At 39.2% G+C, this 19,657-nt stretch overlaps 2 protein-coding genes across 2 annotated transcripts; one reads left to right on the top strand and one right to left on the bottom strand.

Moving 5' to 3' along the window:
- The first annotated feature begins 1,939 nt into the window (after window positions 1-1,939).
- On the top strand, window positions 1,940-11,001 carry LOC131233968 (small ribosomal subunit protein eS10z-like). The gene is made up of 5 exons (XM_058230880.1): window positions 1,940-2,046; window positions 2,127-2,175; window positions 2,320-2,602; window positions 2,686-2,824; window positions 10,734-11,001. Exons 1-5 carry the CDS (start codon window positions 2,044-2,046, stop codon window positions 10,809-10,811), a joined length of 552 nt encoding a protein of 183 aa, XP_058086863.1. The 5' UTR covers window positions 1,940-2,043; the 3' UTR covers window positions 10,812-11,001.
- Window positions 11,002-14,558: 3,557 nt separating this feature from the next.
- LOC131233680 (pentatricopeptide repeat-containing protein DOT4, chloroplastic-like) lies at window positions 14,559-16,680 on the bottom strand. Its single transcript, XM_058230470.1, has 2 exons — window positions 15,756-16,680; window positions 14,559-15,388 (listed from the first exon to the last, which is right to left on the bottom strand). The coding sequence occupies exons 1-2, from the start codon at window positions 16,678-16,680 to the stop codon at window positions 14,559-14,561; spliced, it is 1,755 nt and encodes a 584-aa protein (XP_058086453.1).
- Between the last annotated feature and the right edge of the window lie 2,977 nt (window positions 16,681-19,657).

Below are 19,657 nucleotides of genomic sequence, written 5' to 3'. Positions count from 1 at the left end.
GCCTTGACCCAAAAGCTAATTTTAAGGATGGAAAATGGAGCTATATATATATATCGAAAATCACATTTATGCACCCATGCTTATCTTGTATTATTTTTTATTCAGTTCAGGGTCAGCTGGCCCATAAGGACGGGTTCAGTTTGATAGTTTTCAACTGAGTCCAACCCATTTACTTAAGTGGACCATATTTTTAGCTCGAGCCTCGCCCACCATCCATTTAGCTTGGCCTGTATTTGTCGTGGAAGCTGGAATGGGTACTTGGCTGGTAGGCTGGTTTGGCTTCGACCTAGAATCCTTATCTATTGATACAAGGCCGGCTTAGAGCACCGTATTTTCAACTCCTGGGCTGGTTCTAGACATACTTTACACCAGCTTAGGCCTCCTCATGAGAATGTTCTTAATCCATCCACTGATCAGGTAGGACGCATATTAATAATGAAATATATATTTAGAAAAATGAAACCGCTAGTCCACATGCAACATTCATGTGTTACCTAAATGAGGATTAGAATATGAATGTCGCCTTGCTAAGATGGAATATGAATTTCGCCTTGCTAAGATGGGTTGAGCTAATAAGACTGGCTCGAAAATGGATCGAGCCATCCCTGCCAGACCCAACAGCCTGGGCAAAGCTGGGCCGCATTCGATGTCCGGCCCGTTACTATCGGAGGTGGATTGGCTGGTGTACCACACACCAGCTATATGGCTGTTGTAGGTTCATGTCGTGCGAAAACGAGCACTGACGCTCCAGCTCCGAGTTGTATGAACGGTTTAAAGGAGATCAAAGTTACATGGGCCCCACAGTGATGTACTGACGCTCCTCCAGCTTCGAGTTGTACAAACGGTTTAAAGGAGATCAAAGTTACATGGGCCCCACAGTAATGTATTTATTATATCTATACTGTTCATCGATTTTTAGAGATCATTTTAGAGCATTATCGAAAAAATGAATTATATCCAAAGATCATTTGAACCACACTACAAATAGCAACAAAGATAATGATTTTCACCATTAAACAATTCACAGGGTCAACCATAATGTTTATTTTCCATTCAATCTGTTCATAAGGTCACAAAAACCGGAATGAAGAGGAAAAACAAATTTCATATTGATCCAAAACTTATGTGACCCCAAAAAGGGTTTCAATGGAAAACGTTCAATCCCCCACTGTTTTTTCCAGTGTGGTCCACTTGATAGTTATATTTGTCTTATTTTTCGTCTAAATATTTAATAGGAGCTCTCCAAATGGATGGGCGGTTTGGATATAATACATAACCCATGATAAGACTAACAGAACTTGCGATGTCAATACACCAGCTACATAGCTGGTGTGAGGTACACCAGCTAATACGCTTCCGTGGAAGTGGATTGCGAACTGAGTAACTCAGTACGCTCACTGCACTGAGTAAACTCTGTCAGGTTCACCATAATTTTTGTATTTTATCCACTCCGTTCATACATTTTATTGGATATTTTTAGGGCTTTAGCCCAAAAATAAAATATATTCAACCCACAAATGAACCACACCATAGGAAAAAGTGTGAATTGAAATCTACCGTTGAAAATATTTTGAGGGCCACAGGAGTTTTGGATCCAGATTATTTTAATTTTTTCCCTTCATCCAGATCACATGAACAGGTTGGATGGAAAATAAACATCACTGTGGGGCCTAGAAAGGTTTCAACGGTGGAAATCATTATTCCCACTGTTTCCTGTGGTATGATCCGCTTTATCTTTGGATATGCTTCAATTTTGTACTCAACTCCTTAAATTATATGGAAAAAAGGATGGACGGCGTGGATAGACTACGTACATTCATGGTGGGCCCAACTGAGTTTAGTCAGTACGATAACAGCCGACTGAGTAACTCAGTACGCAATCCAATTTCCGATTCCGTTACCATCCTCCTAAAGCCGTGGCGCACGTTAGAGACCCTGCGACGGCTACTATAAAAGCTGGTCATCTAGGGTTTTAAAGCCCTTCGTGATTACAGAGTGAGAGATTTCTAGGGTTTGACGACTCGCTCTTCCCAACTCGCAACAATGGTAACCTCCCTCTCTCTTTCTTCTCTTTCTATCTCTCTCGTTCCATTCTATCTAATGATTTCCTCCATTTATCATCTCAGATCATTCCAGAGAAGAACCGCAAGGAGATCTCCAAATACCTCTTCCAAGGTCTCACTTCCTCTCCGTTCTCCGTTTGGAGTCGACCCAAATAACAATCAGATCCGCTTGCAATTCGGGTTGCATCCAAACGCACCCTTCTTCTCTTCCCCTCATCTGATATGTCTTTCTCTTTTCCTCCTTCGTTTTTTTCAGAGGGTGTTTGCTATGCGAAGAAGGACTATAACCTCGCGAAGCATCCGGATATCGATGTCCCGAATCTCCAGGTTATTAAGCTCATGCAGAGCTTCAAATCCAAGGAATACGTTCGTGAGACTTTCGCTTGGATGCACTACTACTGGTATCTGACCAACGACGGGATCGAGTTCCTACGGAACTACCTCAATCTACCATCGGAGATCGTCCCTGCCACTTTGAAGAAGTCCGTCAAGCCTGCCGGCAGGCCCATGGGCGGTGGCCCACCTGGGGATCGTCCCCGGTTCGTCTGCCCTCCTCCTCCTGTCTTTCTTTTCTTTTGAGGGCAATTCCTTGTGAATTTGTCTTATGTGTGTGGAAATGCAGGGGCCCACCTCGCTTTGAAGGTGATCGTCCAAGGTTTGGTGGGGACCGCGATGGTTATCGTGGAGGCCCGAGGGGGCCTCCGGGTGAGTTTGGTGGTGATAAGGGAGGAGCTCCACCTGAATTCCAGCCTTCATTTAGGGTAATTGTGATGTTACCTTTTTCTCGAGGTTGTTTGGTTTCACCAAATTTCATGAAACTTTGCACCAAACTAAGACTGCTTATTCATGAAATTTCATGGAATTTGGTTCAACTGAACACACCCAGTATATGTTTTATTATCGTAAAATTGTTTATTGTTATAAGTTTTGTACTTGGATCTTATTGGCTGTTCTGCTATCACTTGTTTGTTGAGGTAGCTTCTTACGATAGAAAAAAAATTTATTGGTTTTGTATCCCTTCTGACAAAAGGAGAATGACCGCCCCTGTATTTTTAGAATGCATCTGTTGTTTGCATACTCTGCTATTGTGGCTTGATATGTTCAAAGCATGTGTTTATTGGAATGTGTTATGTGTGAGTGTGATAGATCTAACTGAATAGAGCTTTTGTCTGATGCCTTGTTTTTCTATGTAGACTTTTATAAAAACTCTGAAATTTACATTATTTGTGTTTGGTAGAACTGTGATTCCCTTCTGGTTGTAACGGGTTCCTTGTGGCACAAATATCTTAATGAATTTGTTGATTGATCTTGTCCTAGTAGCATGCTGCTATGATGTCTTCTACCAAATAAAGAAATGAAAAACGAAAGAAGTTTTATTCAAATCATCATAATAACGCATCACACCTCCCTAAAATAGCTTTACTGAGGCTTAAGAAGAGAGAATCCTTAACAATAGAAAATGACCAAACTGCCCCTAAATCCCATTATTACCATATGAGCCTAATGTAAACGGGCCATATCTCACCCAAATGGCCCAAGAAATGCATGATCTTGGGCTTGTTTGAAAGCTTATTTAATACGCTATCAAACAAGACCAATTTTGTGTCATTTGGACATCTTTTGGTGCTCCAAAAGAGGCCTCCCAAGGAAGTGAAATAAATACAAAAGAATTTATTAACTAATTCATGACTTAGTCTCACCCTAAAAACTAATTAAATAAATAAAACCTATGAAATTGATGACCATATGATTGATCCCATAGGCCCACAATTTTAGTTGATCGTTGATCCCACCCAATTGATTATCAGACGATTTACATGGTCCAGATCATCAATCAAGACAATTTGAATGGTAGGATTGATCAAATCTGAGATCGACCAACTTGTGTGGTCATTTGGTTGCATTAATTCCACCCAACTCATTCTTGAGTTTAAATTCGTGGGCATAATTTTCTATGTAGATTCTCGTATGTAGAGTGTCTTCTTTGCTTTTGCTTGTTGGTAGTTGATGCGGAGACTTGCATGCTTGACGGGCAGCTTGTGCATAATACAACATTGAGATATGCACCATCTTTTCTTTCCCTTATTGGTTTTCCTCTATGTTCTAGACGTTGATTGCGGACTCTTCATCACAGTCGGTTTTGATCTATGGGACTTGATTTACATTGAGATGGCACCATGGTGATCATGAAACTATCCATTTTTTCAATCATTGAATCGTCCATACTTGTTAAACCAATCTCCTCTACCTTGTCATTCGATGGTGGATCATCCATTTTCATTGGTGCTTTCTTTGATCGAGTTATTGATCCATCAGTACGTGTATCCATTGATTCATCGAGTAAGCCAATAGTGGATTCTTCTTGAGTCACCACACTTGCTTCACACACATCATGCATAGGAATTCCATAGACAATGCATTGAAGTACATAGCACTTTTCTTGTTCAATCAAGGCCTCGAAGCAAGCTCTTATCACCTTCTTGAATTCTCTAATTTCCTTCTTAAGTTCTCATAGATTATCCTCCCGTCTATTGAACATTCTTAGTTGTCACTAACATTTCCGTGCAATAGGAGGCTTTTAAATAATCGATATGTGGTTGTCATTGTTCATAATATTGAGATGGTGTTGAAAGGAATCACTATAAGGCACAAATGTGAAGATGGGTATGACCGACTCCGGTAATACGAAGGATAATCCTGATCATCGAAGTAACTCGGATAAGAATAATGCGATGGATATGGAATGTCATAGGAGTCCGAATAGGGGATAATTGTATGAGGCATTTAAACATCTTCCTATGCATGACATGTCTAAGAAAGAACGTGAAAGAATATAGGGTGAATTTTGGGCTTGAGTTCTAGACTTAAAGAGTTTTGGGATGGGCTTTGCGAGCAAAAAAAGGCAAGGGAATGGTTGGGTTGGAATGGGATTGGGATTTGGTAGGGTAGGAATTGGGTGCAATCAGGGTTTTTTAGGTGTTCGAGTTTTTTATTTTTATTTTTTACTTGGTATGGTAGGGTTTTCAGAAAAGGGAAAAGGTAGGATTTAGGGTAAGGGAAGAGGGAAAAGGAAAATAAAATGGAAGATGAAGGATTGGGGAAGATGGAAAAGAAGAAATGGAATGATTGAGATGATGAAATTGCCTTCTTTCAATTTCCCAAGAGTAGCATTTGCTCTGATACCAAATAATGCGTACCCTAAAAGGAGATGGCAAATAGATCAATGAAAAGAAGAAGGAGATTGTGGGAAAAACCCAACAATCCTCTACCCAAATGCTAGATATCGCGAAAAACTCCCTCTCCAAATCTTCTACCAAATAAAGAAACAAGAAAAGAAAGAAGGTTTATTCAAATAATATTAATAATGTATTGCACTTCCATAACATAGCCTCATATAAGCTTTAAAAAAAAAAGATAGAGTCCCTAATAATAGAAAATAAGTTGTCCTTAAATCCCATCACTACCTAATGAGCCTTATGTAAATGGGTGATATCTCACCCAAGCGGCCCCGAAGTTGCATTATCTTGAGCTCATTTGAAAGCTTACTCGATATGCTATCAAACAGTACCAATTTCATGTCATTTGGACATTGTTTGGTGCCTCAAAAGAGACTTACCAAGAAAGTGACGGAAATACAAAAGAGAAGTTTATTAACGATATCATGCTAAAGTGATTATTAACTAAATCTTGATCCAATCTCACCCTATAAACTAAGTAAATAATTTAAAACTACAAAATTGATGACCAAATAGGTGATCCCACAATCGACTTTAACTTGTGGGGCCTATGGGATCAGTTATATGGTTATCAAAGTTGATTGTTGATCATTAGACTGTAAATTTGGTTCAGATCATTAATTAAGATATTCGGGATGGTAGGATTAATTAGATCTTAGATCAACCAGCTTGTGTGGCCATTTGCTCGCATGACTTTTGGATTCTCATCTTAGCATGCACAAGTTGATTTTTGGGAAATTGTGCCACTTTAAGGCCCTTAACACTATACCTTGGGATTTTGGTCGAATCACATGTTTCCTTACTTTTTTATAAGTTTATGTTCTTTTATTCATTTGAATGCCCCTCGTAATTTGGATACTTGATAAGGATGAGGAATCCCCTTTCCCCAAACTTGAGATCCAGATTTACAATATATTTAACTTTGGACTAATCAATAATTTAGAATTTTTAGTGAATCATGTCAAGCAAGCAACAAATCCAAACTGTGGTATTATTAATGAAGTATTTTAATATGATTGTACTAATGAGCTTTTGGGCAATCCTTGCCCTACCCATGACACAAGATTTTGGCTTTTGAGTATTCGTTGACCAGATCCTAGTTTTACTCAATTATACCCTTAGGTAGACATTATTTACCATGGTTGTTTGACATTTCAAGATGAGTAGTTGTGGGGCTAATGTGAGATGATGTGAGTTACCCCTTCTCATTGATTGTAAGAGTTGGTTTGGCATGCTTGGCTTATAATGATTGCTATCAGAAGGAATGAAGACTTGTCAATATCAAGCTGCCTTGGACAAGTCATCTTGGCTTTGCATGAGAAAGAACCAAGTCTTTCCCAAACATGTATGTTTTGGGAAAAATCACTTTCTCACTTGTTGGTTTTTGCTAAAACCAAACATGTAGTGACAGTGTTGGCTCTGGTCAAATTGGACTTTGCAATTGAGTTTTTTAAACCTTAAATGCGTGTTTGGATGTTGCTCATCTTCATTTGTTTTCATTTTTGCAAAGGTAACTAACGTGTTAGTTTAAAGTGGTCTCAGGCAATGTTACATTGCACATAAATATTTAGGGACCATATCCACACGTGTTGATGTGTCACACATGTGCAAGGACTTAATTTGTCATGTTGAAGAGCCTTCACTTGCCCAAGCCGATCGGTTTTTTAGGTGGTCCCCGATAGTGGACCAAATTTAAACCATCAATTGAAACTTTTGCTGTCATCACACCCATCCAATTAAAAAATCAGAAAAATTCCTTTTTGGTTGCACCAAAACGCCCCTGTAGCATATATGATCTTGGATTGTTATGCTGATGTTGAATTCTTCATTTGGACTATATGCTGATTTCTTGGAGGATACTTGCAATGATAACCATGTAGTATGTCCTTTTTAGGGAGGGTTTCTAAAGGACAAGAGGGAAGATCTTGGGGCATACAGAGGGTAGTAATCACACTTCTATTGGTGAGAAGTTGTAAAGATTACTGGAAAATATTTGAAGTTGCTTAATTAAGCGGTCTCATATTGGGGAATTACCCAAAGGGGTTTGGGATGGTAATTTGCATAGAGATTGTATTTTTGGTTGTGTGAACGCTCCGGTGTGAGCAGTGGCATCACTTCCTCAGATTTGTCTTGCTTTCTTTTGGTGTTTGTATGATTGGGGTGTGATTTGACTCAAATGAGATATTACATAACACTTGGAGGCACGACTTGCCAAATGAAGCTTAGAATCTAAAGCTAGTTAGAAACCATAGAATTACTTATTAGTTGGGGAATCGTAAGACTCCTACAGTTAGTCTACGACTGTAGATTCCGAGTACGGGCGTTAGTGACAGAAGCAGAAGGGGCTAGGCATCCTTTTTCGCCTGTATGACGTGCGGTCTCTACTTTATGGGATTTTAAAGTTTTTTTTTTTGAATGCAATAAAACTCTGGTGTTGCTGTATCTGGCCTTACTTCAAAGAGCCGATGGCTTAGGGCAAGCAAAAAGAGAAATGAGGCCTAGCATTGCTTCACAGAGCCAATAGCTTAAGGCAAGTAACAAAGTAAAAGTGGAAAGAGGGAAATATTACGAAATAAAGATAAAATGAAAGTAAATGTTGCAGCATGAATAAAGAAGTGGAATGTTGTAGTAGAATCACATGGAATGGCTGCGCACTATGGAGATGTGAGAGAGGAAAGAGAGACTCGATACTCATTTGTGGAACAGGTGCTTGAATATCTCCAATACCCTCCCTACGTCATCGAATCTGGACTATTAAAGAAGCTTAAGTTGGCTAGAAACTGGGTTTGTATGGCTTGGATGTGTGGTTGGGATGGGGCGGCTGGGCTTCTCTCGTCTCTCTTCCCTTTGGCTTTGGAGCATCATACTCACCTTACACTCGTTTCAAAAAAAAAAAAAAAAACCTCATCGTTCATTGGAATAAACAAAAATGTCTCAAACGACAACCGTTATAACCTGTTTATGGGCATCTACACCATGACCGATGGTGATGTCAGCCCCTTTTTGTTTTTACGAACCAAGAGGTGTCAAACACTATTTTGGAAATCACAAGTAAGGTGCATCGTCAGTCCTTGTTGATCTATGGTCCACCTAGCTAACTTCTGATTTTTTAAATGGTGTCTGACATGTAGTTTCGTAAAAATAGAAAGTAAAGGGACTTACATCATTGTCAGTCACCCAGGGACCAATGGTGATGTGGCCTATAAAAAGGCCACAACAACTACCATTTGAGATATTTTGTTCATTCCAGAGGGCAACACTAGGTTTGATTTCTCTTTTTGTCTGTTTTGAGCCATCGGCTTTGTGAAGCAAGGCTAGATTACTCTTTTCTTCATTGTCCGCCCTGGCCCCTATGGGTTTTGCGAAGTAAGGCCAAAACTAGCAGCGCTAGAGTTCAACCACATATTTGAAAATCCTATAAAGTAGAGATCGCACGTTGTACGGGTAGAAAAAGGTGCCTAACTCCTTTTTTCTGTCAGTGAGGCCCTTACTTGGAATGTATGGTTGTGTAGACTGACCACGGGAGTAAATTGAGTTGGAGAATTTTATGATTCCCCAACCTTGAAAGCGATTCCTTGGAATGTATGGTTGTGTAGACTGAACACATGAGTAACTCGAATTGGAGAATTTCATGATTCTCCAACCTTGAAAGCGATTTTGTTGCTTCTAGCTGACCATAGATTTAGAGCTTCATCCAAGTAATGGCGACTCAAGTCAAACATATCATAGTTGAGTCAGTACGGTACCTCACTAGTGCACAAAACATGAAGGAAAGCTGTGGATGTGAGGGCATCGTATTTATTCATGCAGTTGTTACACCCACCAGTGGTTCCAGTGTTTATTTTGATTCAACCCTGTGGCAGCTGCTACATTCTTACAAAGACTATAAAGCCCTTATCATGTTAAGTTGGACAGTTTGGGCCCTGCACTTTTGCAACAAATTTGCACTTGTGTGGGAGGCGGTATTTACCACCTCCCCCAAATTATTTTTGTTTAACCAAGACCACTTTTTATTGGTATCTCAGTCTGCTGCCTCCCCCTAACCAAGACCATTTTTTTTTTTTATTGCTATCTCAGTCATGTTTTGGCATTAATTAAAACAAGAGAAAATGGGTGGCATTCAAACATGCCTGAAGAAAACAAGTTTGAATGGCATGACAAATTTGCACTTGTGCAAATGATTTTTGTTTGCCAAGACCACTTCTTATTGCCATCTCAGTCCATTTTGGCATTAATGAGAACATAGGCAGGATTCAAACATGCCTGAAGAAAAGAAGTTTGGATGACATAACAAATCCCCATTGTTAATACCGAACTTGATCTGATGTACATATTTGGAACTTAAAAGAAGAGGAATTAGAGGACTTCCAATCACTCTTGGGCTTGGTGAATGAGTTTCGGTCGTCGCCTCTAGAAATGGTTAAAGAATCTGGAACTAGGATCCTTGGGGCAAATTCATAGGGTCAATCATTGAATGGGCTTCTCTGTCCTCCAAAGTCTGGAGGATGTCTCCCTTGGATGTTTGTAATGAATCGTCAAATATTGTGGCACGGGGTCAGGTTATGGATCCAAATTAAACACTTCATTTTATCTAGTGGTCCTTTGCTCTCCTTGCTAGGTATCTTGACTTTGAGTGTCACTTTCTGCATTTTGCTTTGTTTTCTGGATCTTCTGATCCTTCGTTAGTAATACAATTTCAGTTACTAATTCGAAAAAAAATAAAAATAAAAATCAGCAAACTCAAGACTCATTCAACTCGATGTGATTCTTCGCACAAGCCTGGCACCAACTGTGATCCTTGATTTTTCCTCTGCCTGCTAATCCTAGGACTTTCAACAGCATCATGTGTCATCAAATCGTCAACTTGCTGCATTGAGACTTTTGCATCTCCCATGGAGGCACTTTTTTCTTGCTTATTTTGGCATTCTGACCCTTTTTTTAGTTCAGTGCTTGCCAAAACCAGCAACGCTGTTGCACTGCACCCTTCCTAGAATTACTTGGCTTCCTCCTGCAGGGGTTGACGATTGAGTGCTTGGCTGTTTTTGTAACAGAAGTAGGTGTTCCTGTTTGGAGATGATAGCACTGACAATGTCTTTGCAGTGTTTGTTTATGTGGGTTGCCAACTGATGGCTCAGTGGTAGAAACTGTGTTTCTACATTGAGGTCAGGGGTTGGAGAACCCATGTGGTGTATGTGGGAGTGTAAGAGACTGTATTCGCAACCTTTCAAAAAAAAAAAAAAACTGATCATGCTTGTTTATCCCCTCTTCTCCTGCATTTCATCTAAGCATGCCTTGTGGGATTGCTTACTGATCATGCTTGGTTATCCTTCTTCTGCATTTCATCTAAGCATGCCGTATGGGGTTGCCAATTGATCATGCTTGATTAACCTCCTTCTTCTACATTTCATTAGGCATGCCTTGTTGTAACTTGCAGGGTCCTGGAGGAAGGCCAGGCTTTGGGCGTGGAGGCGGTGGTTTTGGTGCAGGTCCAGGAAGCTCCAGTCTATCTTAAGCGCATGTGTTGGTCTGGAGTCCCCTAATTTTGCACACTTGGGCTTTAGTTTCAGATTTTGGCAAGCAGACACCATGGATTTTATTGTTTTGATGATGGTTGAGAGGGTTTTAACTCCACTAGATATGAGTTCATTTTGAGTCTTTTTTTTTAAAAAAAATATAATGTGATGGATGAAGCTCCCACTAGATATGAATTTGTTATGAGATAGTCTATTTTTGATAATGTGGTGGATGAAGCTCAGAAGTAGACCTACACGGTGCAGTTGTCACTTTAAAAGAAGAGCTCAAGAGCATGGTTGGTTGCTAGTACAAGTCCACATCTTTCTCCAGTGCATTTAGTTTGGATTAGAGAACTGATCACCCAGAACCGGCTGTAGGTTGACTTACCTACAACACCCAATTTTTACAAGCATTTTGCATCTGTTAGTTTCAAGGACATTGGTAAAAAAAAATAAAAATAAAAATCTGAAAGGCATATAAAAAAAGGATTTTAAACTAACCTCCAACCTGTTTTAGGTGATCACTTCTCATCTGATGGTTGAAATAAAGTTTGGAGGATGTGAAGTGTCCCAGCAAAGCCTTCTTGTTCTTCTTCTTTTTCCCCCTTCTCTGATACTGTTATCAGGCTCACTTGGAGCGGATGTTGGGAATTAGCGCTGCTTGTTGCTTATCTAAAGTCAGCAATTATGCTTTGCTTAAATTACCGCCACCGCCTGATTGGATATCATGCAGGGTACCCCCTTTTTTAGACTGACAAAATACACCCATAGATTTTTATGTGGTGGAACTACTCATGCGATGGATACAGCTCATATTCTGGTTGCAATGCGTAGGCTACAACAATGCATGCGTGTGCTGCTAGTATCTTCATTCTTCTTCTTTTTTGTCATTTTGCTGGAAAGTAGGGGTTTGTCAAACACCAACCCATTGACTAAGCCAAGCCAAACACTTGCCTGATAAATGCATGCCATGATGCGCGATTCATGTAGATGTGAGTTTTCCCGCTGGAGAATATCTCTGAGTGCACGCATGCAATTATTCATGATGTTCGAGAAACCTGAAATCTAACTCGAAGGTCTGCCACTTGTTCTTGATTTTTTAAAACTCAAAATATCAATTTGTAGGTCAGTTTTCCACTGATTAAATTGCCAAGAGAAATTTAATCATTTGCCTATATTGGCACTGTCTTTTTTCCTGATACAAACACATCTCCATGGGTATGTACATTTAGATTTGTGTTGTGCAGGTCTGATTCACAATAATATTCTGATTATTACTAGATTTTTTTCCTTTCAAGAAGTTACTTTTGACCAAAGTGATAAATATGACCGAGGTTTTAAAATATTGTGTGTTTATCAATTTTAACTTGAATATTAGTAAAATGGAAATTTACAAAAAACTACCTACTTAGTCTAGAATTTACATCTCGGTACTGTGATGTTATGTGAAATCCACTATGACAGCCAAGTGTCTCCTCGTCTTAGGCCCAGGGTCCAAAAATAACCCCATCAGTAAATCAGCCTCACCCGTGATTCAGGTGGACCACGTGATTGAAAACAGTTTGTAGGGTAACTTTGACTCTTCAAACTGTTTCCCTTGGATGGGCTTGATGTTTGGGTCGTGGGCCTAAGTTTTGGTGTGGCATCTAATGACTTGAGTGGATTTTATATAATCTTTGCAGTAGGCCCTGTAAAATGAAGGTTGGAAGTCTCTCCCAACCTTTTCCTTTGGTGTGGCCTCCCTAAATCACGAGCCAATATGAGTTTTTAGCCCTTGGTCTACTGTAAGAGTACACATCCAATGGTTGAAGTGGATCTTATATTCACATTATAGTGGACATCGTGAAAATAAGGTTGGCGTCCCTCTTCAATTGTTCCATGAAATAGAGATTTAAAGGGAATTTATCCCACCAATATATTTTTTGCAGGTCCGCCATAATGTTTATGTAAGATCCATTTTGACAATTATATGTGTAAAACTATGTTAGGCACCCAGCCAAAAAAAAATAAAATCTGCGCAACTCGTAATCAGGTGGCCACGGGTGCCCGTTGGGAGAGAGATGTTGACCTTTATTTTTATAAGGCCTCTTGCAATGATTATATGAAATCCACTCCAACCATTAGATGCTATGTCAAAATTTAAGCTTAGAGCCCGAACATCAAGCCCATCAATGATTTATGTGGGTCACACAGGGGGAAACAATTTAGAGGGTGAGGGTTGCCCTATATACTGTTTCCAATCATGTGGTCCATTTGAATTATAGATGGGGCTAATTTTTGGGGCAGGCCTAATATGGGTTGTCGAGATGAATTTCACTTGAGCATCACAAGAGGTACTCCATATGTAGCTACTTAGATAGATGGGGTAGCTTATTGACATCCTTTTTGAAAAAGGAACCCTAATAAAAATTCTATATGAAGGAGTGGTTTTTTGTAAAATTCCCAAATAATCAGGGAATTTATTATGTAAATAATTATATTTCAAATATATTTACTAATTTGAGAAATTTTTAACATTTTTAAAAAGATTTTACCAAGAATATCCCAAGAAAAACCTCAAAATTTGAAAATCTCCAAAAGAAATTTTTGTGCCGTGAAATTGCCAAGTACAAGATTTGTCACTATGCTCTTGGCCCCGTCCATTTTTTTCATTATTTGAAATTTTGTAACTCATGTTGAATTTCAGTGTGTACCGAACTGAGTTCCTTTGGTGAGTTTTTCTTTTTTCTTTTAATCCAAGGAAATACTGATATCCTTGAAATACCAAATAGGTTCTAGAAAGGAGAGAAATAAGGATAGTGCTAGAAAAACTAATCCAATCCACTGATATGGTGAGGGATCACTCAGACGGTTTCATTTAGGCTGGGATGCCTCCCCCATATGGCAAGGGATCACTCAACACGATCAATCAATGGAGGTTTTGCTTTCAAGTTTTTGAGTAATATCTAATATATATATATATATATATATATATATATATATATATATATAATGTCGAGTCCTGGTAGTTGAATTGAGTTTGTCAAATTCCATGCATTTTTTTATTTTTTATTTTTTGTCTATTTTGTCCGAGTCTTGACTCAGCTGTGACCATTGAGCTTTTTCTCAAGTCTTGAAGCAATTTGATCGAGTTGAGAGTGACTTGGCCAAGTCGAGTTTGTTCAGGTTCTGAAACTAGTACTGTAGGTACTGCACATCTTAGAGCTTCCATGAAGTATGCTTTCTAGTTACACTGGTATCACAAATTATCGATAGTTAATGTTAGTTTTAGAAATTGCTTTAGAATTGCATTTCTAGGGCAGAAATTATTGACAATTTGTTTTTGGATACATAAACTCGCTAGCAATCAACATTGCAAGTAAGAAACTTGATTGCAACAAAACTAAAACATGTGTCCTCTACATTTCTCTCCCATTTTCAGCAAGTTCTTGAATGTTCTATACACTGCATCTAATTGCATGGACCAATGTGTTTTAGTCTCAAAATGATCATGGACACATCATTGTCACCGTCATCATAACCTTGTTTCAGGAATTTCAGTCGGCTTTGGAAACCTTAGCCAAGTTAGATTTGAAATAGTAATTCTCATAATTGCTTGGCAAAAGTTCAATGACCGGCTTCCCACTTAACATCAGCCATTTAATCGGGGTCAAGAAAAGCTGAAGAACACCTGGCATCAACTGTCCTTTTCATCTCAATATCCAAACCAGAGACCAACTGGACCAATTCCCCTACTTCCATGTGTATCAGAATCTCTTAGCAACCAAAGCAGTATCTCTTATCTGGTCTCCAATCCCATTCAATGTCTCATAAATAGTTGTGCTCTTGGGATGTCTTGTATCTCCCACCATGAATCTAAAGCTCTCCCCTCTTACCTCCACACAGCTCCATCCTGCTTCTTCTAGGACCTCACCACCCCTCATTTCCTCTCTCAACCTCACTGCATCATCCCATCTGCCAACCGCTCCATAAACATTGGACATAGCCACTCTCCAAGCCTTGCTTCCTGGATCTAAAACAGAAAGCCTCTCCACAACTCTCTTTGCAATCTCAACTTCGCCAAAAAGCGCACAAGCACCCAATAGAGCTCCCCATACAGCCAGGCCAGGCCTCATAGGCATCTCTTCTATGAAATCTTCGGCTTCTTTGAGTCGTCCCGACCTTCCCAAGAGATCGACCATGCAAGCGAAATGCTCCATGCTACGCTCAATGCCATAGTCCCTACTCATTTTGTTAAAGCACTCGTATCCTTCTTTTACCAGTCCTGAATGCCCACATGCTGCGAGAATGTTAAGAAACGTTATTGCATTTGGAGGGTGAGCCCCAAATCTCTCAAGCTCACTAAAAACCCATAGAGCAGAAACACCATCCCCATGGATTCCGTACACTGCAATCATTGAATTCCAAGAAGCCAAATCCCTTGTAGGCATGTCCTCAAAGATCCACTTTGCAAAATCAATCCTGCCCGACTTGGCATACATGTCTATAAGGGAGTTCCCAATATAAACATCACACCCGAATCCTGAATTTGTTATGTATCCATGGATGATCTGGCCTTGTTGCAATGATGCTAACTCTGCACAAGCTTGGAGTCAACTCAACATTGTGACAAAATCAGGGGCCAAAACATCTCTTCCATTGCTGTGAATTTCAGTGAGAAGTTGCAGAGCATCACAAGGATGGTCGTTCTTCACATAGCATAAGAGCATGGTGTTCCAAGAGATTACATCTCTTCCATTCATCATTGTAAAGAGCTGATATGCCAAATCAACCTGTTTGGTTTTTGCATACATATCTATGAGAGTTTTCCATCATGGTGTACGGGAAAAATCCATGCTTAATCAAGAACCCATGTATCCCTTTGCCCCATTTCAAAGAACCTGAATGGGCACAATCTTGAACAAGGGTTGCCATAGTCTATGGGTTGAGATATCGACATTCACCCGTAAAACAGAACTGACCAAAAATCTTCACACCTTCAACAAACCCATTTCTAGAATACATTTCCACAAAAGAATTCACCACAAAAGGATCACTACACAAATTTGTTTTTACAACCCAGCCATGGATCCACCTAAAAAATTTCAATTCATTCACCAAAGAGATTGCATGGATGATGCTGATGATAGTCACTGCATTTGGCATAACACCATCTTCTTGCATCTCAAAGAACAAAACCAATGCCTTCTCGACAAGTCCTTCAACAACACAACCGGAAATTATAGACGTCCAAGAGACAACATCTCTACAACTCAATCTATCCATCAATTTCCCTGCAGCCACCGAGGACCCAGATTTCGAGTACATGTCAATCAAAGAATTCTGTATAAACTGATCACAGATGTACCCATTTCGAATTATATAACCATGTATCATCTTACCCATCTCGAGGCCCTGTTTTTGGGTACAAGCTTGTAGCATGACCGAGAGAGTGAATTCATTAGGCGGTGGCCCACTCTCCAACATCTTCTTGAAAGTGGATATTGCCGCATCATGCAATCTGCTCTGGCATTGACCTGATATCATTGAAGTCCAGGACACAACATTTCTCTCGGGCATTCGATCAAACAGTCTAACAGCATCTTCCAAACTCCGGCATTTCACGTACGCATCCAGAAGTGAATTGCCAACGAACACGTCGGGATCAAGGCCAGATTTCAAGACGCCTGCGTGAATGCACGCTGCTGATTTCAGATCGCGATTGGCCGCACAAGAATTCAAGAACTGGACGGAAGCTATGGAGTTGCGAAAGGGATCTTCAGGTAGTAGACGTAGGGAATCGATGGATTGGGGCTTGTTTGATTGGAGGGTGTTGGTGTGTTTGGCGGGAGAAGAAAATGGCGGGAGTTGTAGAGAGACTGAGGGCATTTTGGGAAGGGAAGAGGTTTTGTTTCAAAAGATCCAAATGAAATGGAAGAAGCGGGAAATACATTGCACAAAGAGAAACTTTGATACACTGGGATAGTGTGGTGGTTGATACGCGAGCTTTAAGAAATTGTATACGTGGTATAAAATTAACTAAAAATAAAACCGTCTAAATCGTGATAGATAGATCATTAATTTTTTTTTATTCATTTTGTAATTGGCCGATTGGTGAACATTTAATTGACGGTAGGATTTTTAAACAATAAACGGGCCCTATCCAACTAATCAATGAAAGTTAAGTAGAAGTTAGAATATTTAATCATCCTATTTACAGTGGTTCCTCAATTTCGGAGGTTTAATTTGAGTAAATTTATGCCGCGTGTACAATTTCAGAGCTTCTGCATATCAAGCTCCATCGGAGTATAAATAACTCCACATGGTGGATCACGATAACTGGCCGTAGGATGAACTGTTCGAAGGCCGCATGCCCTGTGAGGAAGTGCATCCAGGCCGTCCAATTAGTTGGTCCACTCTGTTGATGACCCTCAACTGAAAAACAAACCAAACGTGCAATCTTCTTAATCGATTTATACCAGGGAACCTATTTTCATCATGAGTTGTGACCATAATCATCGGGAGCGGATTATGTGCGGCCCCGGCCTCACTGAAGTTGGTATGGCCATTACCGTGGGGCTTACCTTCATGTATGTTGTTGTGCTCAGAAATTCAAGTATAAAGTGTGCACCCTTGTATTTGAGTTTTGATTTATAACTTATATATAAAATGTACTAATTTCATTTGTTGATTAGTTTAATTAGAGGCGAGAATTACATTTACTCTAGGTTTTATTGAAGTCCATCAATTTTCGTTCACACATATATAATTCTTAGTAATATTCAACCATGTATATGTAAATCTCCACACTTATTCATATAACCTCAATTTTAAACATTATTTATTATTTTTAGCAACCAATTAAAAATATGCTCATTCTAGTCTTAAAATTTTAAATCAAATGGAACCAAATCAAATTATCAAAATCCTATAATTATTACTAGTATGCTAGATGTTAAAAATAAAATCATATGTTTAAAATTATTTTATTTTTGCTAATTCATCTTCGGACAAATACGGTCATGTTTCCCATGAGTCATGTTCAGGTTTCACTACATGTGCTGGATCTTGAGCAACTTCATCAACATATCGCCATCTATACAGTTTTTTCATCGATAAAATGGTAAACTGATTAGGCTTAATGAAATAACCCAATATGATTCATATACATACCAATTAAATATAGTACAAGATATAAAATGTGAAATGGTATGAATACACATGATGTATGAATGCATCATATAGGGTGATTGTCCATTTACTTGTGTTGGATAATCGTCAATCTGTATCCACCCATTGAGTAGGATTTCACTTTTTAGTAGAAATTTATGCGTGATCATATGCGGGAGAATAATTACATTCCATGGATTGACAATTCATTATATGATTATTAGAGTGAAGACAATTATCACATATACAGCAAGAAGAAAACTATGCGTGATTATATTATGAGTGATAATACTTACCAACAACCATCAAACTCTCCCACATATGACCTGTATGACTATGATGAGTGGGAACATCAATATTGGAGAGATGAACCAACAATCAATTCTAGTGACTATCCTTTTGAATCCCCTATCTTTAAGATCCAACCAGAAACAATCCACGAGGATTCACTTCAGAATTTTCTTTTTCATATGAAAGCTCAAGAACAATTCAACCAATTCATCACACGGTCATTCGCAGACATTAGAAAATCATTAGAAGCGATCGAATCCTCCATTCAAAGAATTGAATCGCACATCAATGATAAGGAAGAGGCTAGGTTATCCCAACCTCAACCCAATCTAAAAACACAAAGCGAGGAAAGTGCTCTTAACTCGTTTGTGGAGAATACTAAAATTGAGAATGAGGAGTTGGATTGTGTTGATGAGCATACGATTCAATTTTCCGAAGAGTCAATCTCGACGACTGTATAAAGGAATGATCAAGAGATACTGATATTTTTCAAATATAATGATGCTGACACACTCCACCCACATGACATACTTGACCTCGATAAAGAGGAAGAGTTTAGTTTATTTGAGCCTCAACCCAACCTAGAACACATTGTAAGGAAAATGACCTCAACTCACATATGAACTATATTGAATTAGACAATGACGAGGAGTTGGATGACAACCAATAGTTTACAGCCCAAATTTTCCAGGAATCGATCTCAATTATGGTCCAGGTAAATGATCAAGAGGTACAAGGAATTGTCGACTATAATGATCTACTCCACCCATTTGAAACATTTGATTAAATATGGAGGATGAGTTCCTTCCAATTGAACTGAATGATTCTTTTGAAGCGTGCTCGGCCTACTCCCCTGATTTAAATGATGATTTGATTAGGGAGATAGACGACTCACTTAATATGATTCCGGTATTTAAAACTACCCAGCGGAGGTCACCATTTGAACAGTCATCCCTTGATAATACAAAACCTTTACTGATTAGTATTAAGGAACCGAGTCTTCTCCTTAGATCTTCGCCTGTTGATTCTCAAATTGTCAATGCATGGCAAGACAAGATGCATTCGGTGACGACTGACTCTTACCAAGATGAAGAGTAAGAGAGCATGTTTCTCATTATTATAAAAGAATAGGAAGAAGTCATTGGGCATATCATTACAAACCTCAATGCCGAAAACAAGACCCTCTCAACTCTCTGGAAGAATGTTTGGCACACTTTGCAGATTCAAATGATCCCATGATATAAGACATAGTGAATGCTTTGCGAGACAATACCTCGGTAGTTGATACTGACTGAGGGAATCATTATTCTGAAGCTCCTCCTTCCACAAATCCTGAATGTTTGCTATCAAAGGAGGAAGAGCTGACAATTGAACTGAAGTCTGAAACTTCGGAATGCATTGAGAC

This window comes from Magnolia sinica, chromosome 18 (assembly GCF_029962835.1).
Source record: "Magnolia sinica isolate HGM2019 chromosome 18, MsV1, whole genome shotgun sequence".
Classification (NCBI taxonomy): Eukaryota; Viridiplantae; Streptophyta; class Magnoliopsida; order Magnoliales; family Magnoliaceae; genus Magnolia; species Magnolia sinica.
This window is presented reverse-complemented; position numbering and strand designations above follow the sequence as displayed.